At 41.9% G+C, this 12303-nt stretch overlaps 1 protein-coding gene across 2 annotated transcripts in view; it reads right to left on the bottom strand.

Moving 5' to 3' along the window:
• Positions 1 to 10352, bottom strand: part of Upf3b (UPF3B regulator of nonsense mediated mRNA decay) — a 19213-nt gene extending 8861 nt beyond the window's left edge. For both annotated transcript variants that reach the window (XM_021153327.2, XM_021153326.2), the window contains exons 1-5: positions 10109 to 10352; positions 9181 to 9287; positions 8949 to 9055; positions 4419 to 4517; positions 1796 to 1906 (exon numbers count right to left, since the gene is read on the bottom strand). In XM_021153327.2, the coding sequence (XP_021008986.1) occupies positions 1796 to 1906; positions 4419 to 4517; positions 8949 to 9055; positions 9181 to 9287; positions 10109 to 10264 (580 nt within the window). In that variant the 5' untranslated portion in view covers positions 10265 to 10352. The remainder of the gene's footprint in view (positions 1 to 1795; positions 1907 to 4418; positions 4518 to 8948; positions 9056 to 9180; positions 9288 to 10108) is intronic.
• Between the last annotated feature and the right edge of the window lie 1951 nt (positions 10353 to 12303).

Raw genomic sequence — 12303 nt, forward strand, 5'->3', positions numbered from 1 at the left:
CACTCACTTTGTAGACCAGGCTGGCCTCGAACTCAGAAATCCGCCTGCCTCTGCCTCCCGAGTGCTGGGATTAAAGGCGTGCGCCACCACGCCCGGCTAAGTAAGTGCATTCTTATCCTACAGGAGCAGATGTTTTGTTCAACTGGACAGAACCTGAGGGGACAGGCTTGGGCTACAATACAAACACCCCATCATTCTGATGTCCTCATTCTAACTCTGGGAATGTAGTCTAAGGAAGCGATCAGAAATGAGCTCATTCTGCACATTCATTAATAGAAATCCCAGTTACTGGAGCTCTAAACAATCGGAAGCCTCTGGCCTCCTCAGGCATCAGCACTCGTGGGCATATACCCTCCTCCTGCACAGGGAAACACCATGAGAACAGTAACAATGGGTCAAACATGGTGGTACACTAGGGAGACAAAGGCAGGCAGATCTCTCTGTGAGTTCTGAGGCCAGCCTAGACTACATACTGAGTTCCAGGACAGCCAAGGCAACACAGATAAACCCTATCTCAAAACAATAAACACGGGCTGTGAGATGGCTCAGTGGGTAAGAGCACCCGACTGCTCTTCCAAAGGTCCGAAGTTTCCAGCAACCACGTGGTGGCTCACAACCATCCATAATGAGATCTGGCGCCCTCTTCTGGAGTGTCTGAAGACAGCTACAGTGTACTTACATATAATAAATAAATAAATAAATCTAAAAAAATTAAAAAATAAAAAAAAACAATAAACACAAACAAAACAAAACTGAGTTTTAAAAAAGAAATGTATTTAAGTTCATTTTTCAACATGCTGAACATGCTGAATGATATTAACCTTGATGGCATCATTTTTAACACAACTTTTTTAAAACTTTCTTTCTTTCATTTATTTATTTAGAAATAGGGTCTAATATAGCTCAGGCTGGTCTAGTCAATGTAACCGAAGATGGTTTTAACCTCTGATCTTTCTGCTTCTATCCCCTAAGTGTTCGAATTACAAGGGTATGCCGCCATTACAATCTTTTGGCTTGGTTTGGTTTTTTTTTTAAGATTTATTTATTTATTTATTTATTATATGTAAGTACACTGTAGCTGTCTTCAGACACACCAGAAGAGGGTATCAGATCTCATTACGGGTGGTTGTGAGCCACCATGTGGTTGCTGGGATTTGAACTCCAGATCTTCAGAAGAGCAGTCGAGTGTTCTTACCCACTGAGCCATCTCACCAGCCCTTGGTTTGGTTTTTTTACTCACTAAATTGTCCAGCTGGCCATGAGCAAACTGTAACCCAGGCAGGCCTAAACTCTCCATCCTCTTGAGTAGCTAGGATTATAGAACAAATTTATGGGATAAATTCCTAGGGGTGGAAATCCTGGGTCAAACTCTATGTCACTAGTTACAATTGGTTAAAACAAACATCTGAGCTAAAATTTCTCAGATTTTCAATTTTATAGTAATGAACTTCAGCTGTTAGATTTCCAGATCAAGTTTTAGGAATAAGAACCTACTGCTAGGAGACACCAATTGTTCTTCAAAGACTTACCACTGGCTAGGAATTCTGTAACAAGCTTTAAGCTTGGCATACTTATTACCACAGCTGTATAACACTAAGGAAGCCACTAGAATCTCGTCTCATGAATGCAGTGGCCCAACCCTGTGAGGCAGGTGTTTACTGTATGCATTCAAATAGAAGCAGTTTCAGGGAAGGGAATGATTGCAGGATCACATAGCTGCCAAATCATGCAGGCGGAGACAAGACTTAGGTAGTCGGACTGAAAAGCCATTGGCCAAAATCCTTTTCCTACTTACCTATTAATTCTCGATTTTTAGCTTCAATTTCCTCCAGCAATGTCTCTGGAGTAGATGTCATTTTCTCATTGTCTGTGGCATAACTCTCCAAAAATTTTCTGTATTCTGGATCTAAATAAATATTTAAGGAACCAAAAAACAGACTTTAAGCAACAAAAAGGAAATGTTAGCTAGGCTAAATATTTATCTTACACGTATGGCATTTCTTCTACTATATGGAAGATTAAAAAATTGAGCACACTGACAAGAGGGGGAATACTGCCCCAGGCCTGGGCTTGCAGCTCAGGTGGAGATCACTTAGTTGGCCTGGGTGAGGTGTTAGTTTTGAGCCCCCAGAGTCTCAGGAGATAAAAAGTAAGGCTTCTACAAATCAAGAGCCACACTTATAGGAGAAACGGGAATTATATACTCTTTTTTTTTTTTTTTTTTGAGACAGGGTTTCTCTGTATAGTCCTGGCTGTCCTGGAACTCACTTTGTAGACCAGGCTGGCCTCGAACTAAGAAACTCGCCTGTCTCTGCCTCCCAAGTGCTGGGATTAAAGGCGTGTGCCACCACTGCCCGGCTATAGAGTCTTAGTTAACAGCATGTAAGCAATATGTGCATGGGCATAACCCACTCTAGAAAAAGTCAACACAGGAAAGCAAGGTGCTCCAAAATGAGAAATTGGAGGGAGGGCAAGTCCTAGACATGGCTTTGGAGAGTATGCTGATTCCTGGAGTTCATTCCTAGATACCTCTGTCCTAAGAAAGGGAAATAAATACACCCGAGTTATTATTTTGTTTGAGCTTCCACATTGAAAAGCTTAATATCATCAAAAAAGAGCTGTGCTATTGAGTCGTCACTGTTTTATAAAGTACCTATCATAGTAACAAATGACAGAAATTCAACAAGGTGGTTCTTTTTTTTTTTTTTTTTTAAAGATTTATTTATTGATTATATGTAAGTACACTGTAGCTGTCTTCAGACACTCCAGAAGAGGGAGTCAGATCTCGTTACGGATGGTTGTGAGCCATCATGTGGTTGCTGGGATTTGAACTCTGGACCTTTGGAAGAGCAGTCGGGTGCTCTTGCCAACTGAGCCATCTCACCAGCCCACAACAAGGTGGTTCTAAAAGTTCAATCTGACATAAAAAATATTGGCTGGACAGATGGCTGAGTGGTTAAGAACAGTAGCTGCACTCTCAGATGGCCCAGGTTCAAGTCCCGGAACGCATCGGTGCCTCACTATATTCTCTCTCTTCAGTTTTAAGGGATGAAGCACCCCTTCTAAGGGCACTACCTATGCATGTGGTGCATAGATACATGAGCGGGCAAACGCCCACACACATAAGAAATAAAATTTAAAATTACTGAAGCTAAATCCTTGTCTAATACATACAACAGATATTCAATATAATGCTACCAAAATCACAACACCTGGAATTAGTTTTGCCTTAGATGGAAATTATTTCAGTTTTCCATTCTTATATTTCTGTTTAGCCTAAGAATTACATGTATTGTTAACTACACATTCAAAGCCTAGGAGATCAGACTGGCAATTTTAGTTGCTTTACATGAAGTTACTTGGGGATAAGGTTTTTTTCTTGGGGTGGGTGGGGGTGTTTCAAGATGGCTTAGATGGTCCAGACATTTACTGCCAAACCTGATGACCCGAGTCCCGTCCCCAGGACCCAAACAGTATAAGGGAAGAACCAAGTCCCACACGCTGTCCTCTGAACTCTACAATTACACCTTTCCTCCCACCCCCACTATATACAGCACATTCTCAAAGATTTTAGGGGCTAGAGAGATGGCTCATTAGTTAAAGAGTACTGACTGCTTTTGGACCTGGGTTTAATACTTAGCACCTACATAGTGGCTCCTACTTGCCTATAATTCCAGTTCCAAGGAACCTAATGTCCTCTTCTGGTCTCTCCTGTCACCAGGCACACAAGTGGTATGCACACATACATGCAGGCAAATTACTCATATACATAAAATAAAAACAAATCTCAAAATAAAATTGTACAAGAATCTACTACAGGTCAAACCTTGTTTTAGAAAACTGAAAGTCCAATCACAGCAACCATAGGAGGCTGCAAGGAGCACTTATTAGTCTTTAAAAACAGATTTTTCTTACCATTTTCTTTTCCAAACATTTCATTATGTTTTTTAAAAATGTATCAGTGCTGTCTGCTTGTACACCTCCATGCCAGTAGAGGGCATCAGATCCCATTATAGATGGCTGTGAGCCACCATGTGGTTGCTGGGAATTGAACTCAGGACCTTCAGAAGAGCAGTCAGTGCTCTTAACCGCGGAGCCATCTCAGCAGCCCTTTCTTACCATTTTCTGGTTAGCAGACTCAGAATGATTTATTGTTCAGTGGTTATGACTGTTCGGTGGCGGAGGAATGAAATGCCACTAGCCAAAGCGAACAGAAACACTGGAGACCCCACCCCTACTCTAACAATTCAGTGCAGCTTCCATAGGCATACGATTTCTCATTAACTTTATTTGTGCGCTTTCTAATTTAACATACTGGAGTCTACCTCACCAGGGCACCATGCAAAAGAACTAAAAACTAAAGTAAATAGCTAAAAGCCAACAACAGGAAGTAGTATATAACCGGAGCTATACTGTACCATCCTCGATAGTCCCAACTTTTGTATCTCTTTTCTTAATCTTCTTTTTTGCAGCTTTTTGAAATGGTGCAAATTCTACTATAGCATGATATTCTTGACCTGTTTAAGAAAAAAAAAAATGCCATCCTTGCTTTAACAATGAAGACGTCAAAAAAGATGTATGCACAAATCAATGTATTAGTTTTTTAGACCTACTTTGATGGCAGTCATTTGAATAGTCTCCCAAAGGCCAACACCCTTACTAGATTTAACATAACTATAGAATTAACACTGATAACATAATCAAACATAAAACAGCAGCCGGGCAGTGATGGTACACACCTTTAATCCCAGCACTTGGGAAGCAGAGGCAGGCGGATTTCTGAATTCAAGACCAGCCTGGTCTACAGAGTGAATTCCAGAATAGCCAGGGCTACACAGAGAAACCCTGTCTCTAAAAAAAACAAACAAAAAGTATGACAGCAGACTTGGGGGGCGTGTAGTATGTACCTACAGTCTCAACTACCAGGAAGACTGAAGCAGGACTATTACTTAAGCCCAAGAATTTCAGGTCAGCACACCAAGATCCTATCTCAATCAACAATAGCAACAGATAAATAAAAGATAAAGCAGAGAAATCAATGTTTCCTGAAATTCAACTTCTAAAGTGTCATGTTTTGATATGTGAAAATACATTCTTCAATATTCATTAATTTATATATTAGAACTTAGAATAGTGACTTCTTGTTGATAATGCTAGCACTGGTAGGTGAAAGCAAGAGGGCCATGACTTCAAGGCCAGCCTGGGTTGCCTAGAAAGCTCCTGTCTCAAAAATCCTACATAATCTTAAACATCAGAGAGCTCTTAAAGAAGCAAACCTTAAAAAAAGCTATTTTGGGAAGTAGGACACTTTATGTAGCTAGCCACAGCCAGCCTCAAACTTGCTAGGTAGCTAAACTGACTTACACTCCTGACCCTCCAAACTCTGGAGTTACAAGCATGTAATTCACAGCTAGACATAGTAGATCTAGAGACGGCAGCTCTGTATAGAGGCACATGCTGGTCATCCGAGTACTAATAAGGAAGACGATCATTAGTTTGAGGTCAGCGTTGGATAGAGTGAGACCCTGTCTAGGGATCCAGGAGATATTAATGGTTTAGAGTTAGTTGTAGGGATGACAACTAATGAGTATGGTGTATCTCATTGGGATGACAATCCAGTCTAAAATTAGATTGTGGTGATGATTATATAACTCTGTGAATATATGAAAAAAAAAACAATGAATTGTATGCTTTAAAGGGGTAGGTTTTGCTGGGCCGTGGTTGTGAATTCCTCTGGTCCTAGAACTTAGGAGACAGAAGCAGGAAGATCTCCAAGTTGAAGGCCAGCCTGGTGCCCAGAACGAATTCCAGGACTGCCAAGATCACAAAAAGAAACCCTATCTTTAAACAAAACTGGGTCTTATGATGTGTAAATAACATCTTCATAAAGCTATTATTGTGAATGAAGTACCAATGTGAGTTTGACAGATGTAATTAACATCATTGTATCAATCATTTCACAGTATATGCATAATCAAGTTATCACATTGCATAGCACTCAGAAAACAGAGACAGAAAGATTGACACAAGTTCAAGGCCAGCCTGGTCTACATAGAGAATTTGTTTCAAAAAGTCAAAACAAAGGAAAAAAAAAACCCAAAAGAACTACAGATTGCACATATAGTATGATTCTGTTGATACGAAATGCCCAGACTAGGAAAATCCACAGACACAAAATAGATCAGTGTGGCTGCCAGGGCTGAAGGGGGAGGAGGAGAAAAGTGCTAACAGATACAGGTGTCGCTGGGGATGATGAAACACTCCAGAATTAGTAGTGATGGTTGTAGAAGTTTGCGAATATACTAACCCCATTAAGTTTGCACTTACAGATGGTGAATTCTATGATGTACAAATTATATTTCAATGAAAAACTGACTGCTAAAAAAGATGATAATCTATCATTCCCACCAAACAATGTCATACAAGGTACAAAATACTATCTTGTCTTCAGTGGCATATGAACATTAACTAGAATAAAGTAAGAACTGGAGTTGGGTTGGGTGGCACGCACTTGCAAGCCTTGTACTCAGGAGATGAAGGCAAGAGGATGAGAAATTCAAAGCTAGCCTAGGCTACAACCCCAAATCACGAAGGAAACAAGGTTATGAAAATCCTAGTAAATGCAGAATCAGATTGAGTAACTACTACATATTTGAGGAGTAGAACAGATAAACCCTGGTGAAAGGACGGTGAAACTGTGGGAGAGAGACTGGGGAAACAAGCAAAGAAGCCCAGAACCAAGGCAAGGCAATGGAGGGCTATGACGACCAGGGTGAGCTTGGAATTTCTGTTTCATAACTATCAATTTAAATCATCTTTTTCAAAAGAGTTAGTTTCAAGTTTGGGATATAGCTCACTGGTAGAGATATGGCCTAGTATGTGAGAGTCCCGATGTCTAGTCCGTAGTGTAGTGGCTGTGTGCAAGTTTATGGCAATTAAGCTGACGTAATACAGAAATAGAAAAACAGAGCCCCCTGCAAAAGACACTGGTTGTCTGCAAAAGTATAAGATAATCCTCGGGGCTGGTGAGATGGCTCAGTGGGTAAGAGCACCCGACTACTCTTCCGAAGGTCCGGGGTTCAAATCCCAGCAACCACATGGTGGCTCACAACCACCCGTAACGAGATCTGACTCCCTCTTCTGGAGTGTCTGAAGACAGCTACAGTGTACTTACATATAAATAAATTAAAAAAAAGAGATTATCCTCAAAAAAAAAAAAAGAAAAAGAAAAAAGAAAGAAAGAAAGAAAGGCAGACACTACAAATCTTAGAAAAAAAAAACACTCCATTTTAGGTGCTGGAGTGACGGCTCAATGATTAAGAATACTTCCTCCTCTTAGATCTAGGGTCAATTCCCAGCACCCACCTACACGGCATCTCACAATCATCTGTAACTCTCCAGTCCAAGTTATCTGATCCCCTTGTCTGGCCTCTGTAGGCACTAGGCATGAATGTGATGCACAGACATACATACGGGCAACACCCATACACATAAAATACTTTTAAAAACAAGCACAATAAATGAAACTGTAAAAAGAAAAAAAATCCACAGCAGGTTGGTGAGAGGACTCAGTATGTAACGGCACTTGCCACCAAGGTTGATGATCTGAGTTCAATTCCCAAGACCCTCATGGTGGAAGGGAGACCATGTGTTCCATAGCCTAAAGACATACAAAATAAACACATGCATGTAATAAAACTGATTAAGAAGATAATAAGTCAATAGAAGCTAAATGAGAATTCATTGTTATCTACTAGAATAAAAAGGCTGGTCATAGCTGGGCATGGTGGCGCACGCCTTTAATCCCAGCACTTGGGAGGCAGAGGCAGGCGAATTTCTGAGTTCGAGGCCAGCCTGGTCTACAGAGTTAGTTCCAGGCCAGCCAGGGCTATACAGAGAAACCCTGTCTGGAAGAAAACAAAAAACCAAAACAAAAAAAGGCTGGTCAGGAAAAAGTAAGACAGTTTGGGAAATGGGATAATTAGGCACATGTGTTAGGCACCAGTTACAATGCAGCAAAGAGTAAAAGTTGGCTCGGTGAGAGAACCTTATTTGACCCCAAGTGTACACACATTGGACAAACACAGTTGTCGAGCCTTCAACTTGTTATCAGGCATATCCACAACAAGGATTTACTATTTGCAAACTTGAAGTAATTGAGGAAATGAAAACAGACAGGTAACCCCACATCACTTGTCCATGAGTCTAAAACCAAATGAAAGGTGGCAAAAGGCAACGTGGGTACATCCTGGCTAAACCCTGCAAACCCCAGACAGCAAGCAGAAAGTGAGCCAGGAGTTCATTCCCAAATATGTTAGTGTTATACATCGTATAGCTTGGATCCCAGGACACTGTGGTGTGTTCCTGTTATTGGCTGATGCTGAGAATTGAACCCAAGGTCTCACATATCATCAACCACTGCATTACATCGCCAGCCTGGGAGATGCAATTTGAGGCTTTAGTTATCAGCAGCTTTGTGAGAAAGGTAAACAGTATTCTGAGGACTACCAACATAAAGGATAATACTAATTAGCATCTTTGAGGCAGGAAGGTGACATTTGAAACAAGTGTAAAGTATCACAACAGGAGAAATCAGTGGTAATTATATGCACTGGATCAAAGTAAAGAAATCTTAAGTTAAGAAAACTATCTCAGGGTTATAAAAATTCTTTCAATGTCGCACATTTTATCTTAAAAGAGTTTAAGTTTAACCCACACAGACATGGAGAAAACATTGTATATTGCTCTCCACACCCCTTCCTCCCTCTCCTCAACCCTCTCTCTTTTCTTCTCTCAGTGGTCATTCTATGCAGCCCAGACTGACCTCAAACTTGGAGTCACCCTCCTGCTTCTGCATCCTTTGCTCTGATTACAGGCACGGACTGCAAGAGGCAGCACACACTCTGTTCAATGTAACCATGAAAAACTCTCCTAAATCTTATACTCACCCTTATTGTCAAGGAATACATAGCCATCAAACCGGTCCCTGAATAAAAGAATGTCTTCTTGGTTTTTAAAGTTGATATATGCTCTGGCATACATATGAGGATAAAGGCTGTAGAGATGGAAAGCAATTATGTGACTATGGTTGCAGGTGTCTGACTGAATTGCAAACACGTACACATTAAAGACACTAACTATAAAAGCGAAAAGGAGGGTAAAATATTAATTTTTTTTTACCTAGTATCATTAGAAAAAAACTCAAAATAATCGTGCTCAGGCATAGGTTGAAGATGTTCCTGAAGCTGTTCCTTGGTCAAAGTGGGAGGTAATCTTCGAATTACCACCTTAGGAAATGAACGAGGAAAGGAAAATCAGTACATAGCAACCAACTTTCTGGCATACCAGAATCATGGCTTCTGATAATCGGCTCTAAAACACAGACACTTACAAAAACACCGAACATAGTCTCCTGCAATCCAATGCTATGAATTATTCAAAGGTATGGATAACGCGGGTTTATACAAACTCCTGGAAGTGACAACTGTCTGGGGCAAGGAAAATCCCAGGTTCTGTTCTTAAATGGAGTTTAAAACCCATTTTGAACGAATTCTGGTCTTTTGTCGGTGTCGCGACATTGTCTCTCTCACAGGTCTAACATGCGCTAAATGAACTCCCTTCCCCATTCTGTGTACCACATAAAACCTTTACCCATTGCCCTCCATCTGTCTGCACCTCCAGGTTGGTCATCAATCCTCTTAATGTGCTCCCCCAACTCGATTGCATTAACACGTACTTCACAATTACTCGCACCCCTAACCCTTGGTGTCGCAAGGTCTATTTAGCAATTCAAGCCAATTAAAGTTCCCCTATCTTTCCTGCTGCTCTCCTCTCCCATAACCATCCCATCGTCGCAGCTCTGAACTAACCTTTTCTCATCTGGGAATCCTCCCTTTCTCTCACCCCCACCCTCCAACCCCCCATTTCGGGGGCTTTACCAGAACCTGCTAATCCCATTTCCACCAGTGCGTGAGACAGTGCGAAGCAATTTCCATTCAGTTAGAAACAGAAGAGTTACCCGGGAGAGGAAGAGAGCAGCCCCATTCCCAGCCATGCTCCCCAGTCCGTGGACATGTCCCGCCCTCTTGTGCCACCACCCGATAGGCACCTTGCTCAAAGCTTCTTTCTTGTCCCTGTTGCGATCCTGCCTATCGTCCCCTTTGGCGCCTTCAGCAGTAGCGCCTATACAGCCGCCTGTGGCGCCCTGCGGCGTAAACAGGGTCACTCGTTTCTCCTTAGGCCTTTGATCTTTTTCTTCCTTCATGGCCACGGTTACGCTCTTTAGAGCGGTGGCACAGCTGCAAAGCCGTTACGCCGGGCACCTACGACTCTCCGGGAGAGACCTCAGGAGCTCCGCCCCTAACAAATAGCCCTAGTGATAAGCAGAGCCCTGCGTTCCATTGGGCTCCCGGAGATCTCGCGAGAGTTCAAGGCCCTCGGTTTCATTCGGGGTTAAGGTTTTAATACCTGACCTTTACTTCCCGCCTGCCGAAGTCCCCATGCTGCCCAATCCCCTAGCGGCCCAGATTCCCTCGGGGCCCGCCCCTTAGCGCGTCATTAGCAACTCCGCCATCTTGTCTAGAAACGACTCGTTTCTGGACTACAACTCCCAGCATGCAAAGCAGCTGCCCGTTTAGGATTAGAGATGTGGGAATCATCCAGATTTTAAGTAGATGTGATCATTTGATCTTAAAAATTTAGTGATTCTTTTTCAGATAAAAATACCATAAAGATCTTAAGTATATATGATCCCTTAATCTTTTTGTTTGTTTTGTATTTTTGAGACGGAGTTTCTCTATGTAGCCTTGGCTGTCCTGGAACCCACTCTGTACACTAGGCTGGCCTCGAACTCAGAAATCTGCCTGCCTCTGCCTCCCAAGTGCTGGGATTAAAGACGTGCGCCACCACGCCCGGCTATGATCCCTTAATCTTAAAAGTTTAGTGCTTTTCTTTTTCAGATAAAAAATACCCACAAGGTTTTATGCCACGTGAGCCTATAATTGCAGCACTGGGGAACCTGAAAGAGGAGGATCAAGACAAATTCAAAGTGTGGTCTAAATAGCAACTTTCAGGCAAATTAGTGCTAGATAGTGGAACCCTGTATCAACCAAACAACCATCAGGTAAATAAATAGATAAGGAAAAGCTATTTAAAACTGAAGTATACTTTCAGAGGCATTAGGATTTACACATACTCAAGAAACACACAAGATACTAATTTCAATGAATTATAACCAAAATGTATTAGATTTGTTTTCACCACCTTTCTTTCTTTTCCAAATTAAAGAACTCTCTCCCAACACTTGTATCCAACAAGAAGGGGAAAGGAAAATATCCAACTCGATTCTGTTCACTTTCTTCACTTTGAAAAGGGTCAAATACCCATTAACAGTTGAATGGACAAGTGAGATGTGATACATTCACAGAATGAAGTACAATGCCGTAGTAGTTGGTACATGCCATACATTTGAGCAATAAAACAGACTATTTAACCAGGTGTGGTAGCGTGTTCTCTAGTCCCTGCTTTGGGGAAGCTGAGTCAGAAGGGTCATGAAATACCCAACAAGGTGTTTTCTGTAGAAGGAAAGAGGGGGGAAATGAAGAAAGAAAGACGAATAAAGCATTTTGTTGGTGTGTCTGTCTGAAGGGGAGGGGAGTCTCCAGTGCAGTTTGCTGGTGCCCAAAGAAGACAAGGCACTGACCCACCTCAGTGTGGCAGGTTCCTGATCTGGGCAGGTGGTTCTCAGCACCATGATTAAAAATAACCATGGTGTGTTGAAATTAAGAAAAGAATGGGGTCTGGAGAGCAAACTTCCCTCATTTATAGTCTGCACTAACCTGAGAACTAAAATTTTGCTGCTACAAGGGATGACCTTTATCTGAAGTTGGCCAGATCCTGAAACTTTGGTCTTTCTCGTAGTCCTGTAGTGTGTGTGTGTGTGTGTGTGTGTGTGTGTGTGTGTGTGTGTGTGTGGCGGGGGATCTGAAACTAGCATATTTATGTGTTAGGTAGACAGAGCTAGCTGAATGTGGTGGCAGATACCTGTTCTGTAGCCGGAGCTACTTCCAGATACTGAACCACAAGATCACTGAGTTCACTCTTCTGGGCAGCAAACTAAAATTTCATTGTGTTTGTTTGTTTTTTCGAGATAGGGAGACAGGGTGTAGCCTTGACTGTCCTGGAACTCACTCTGGAGAACAGGCTGGCCTTGAACTCCAAGAGATTAGCCTAAATCTGCCTCTGGAGTCCTGGAATTAAAATAAAGGTATGCCACTACCACCTGGCATGAGACAACATTTATTA

This window comes from Mus caroli, chromosome X (genome assembly GCF_900094665.2).
Source record: "Mus caroli chromosome X, CAROLI_EIJ_v1.1, whole genome shotgun sequence".
In the NCBI taxonomy this organism is placed as follows: domain Eukaryota; kingdom Metazoa; phylum Chordata; class Mammalia; order Rodentia; family Muridae; genus Mus; species Mus caroli.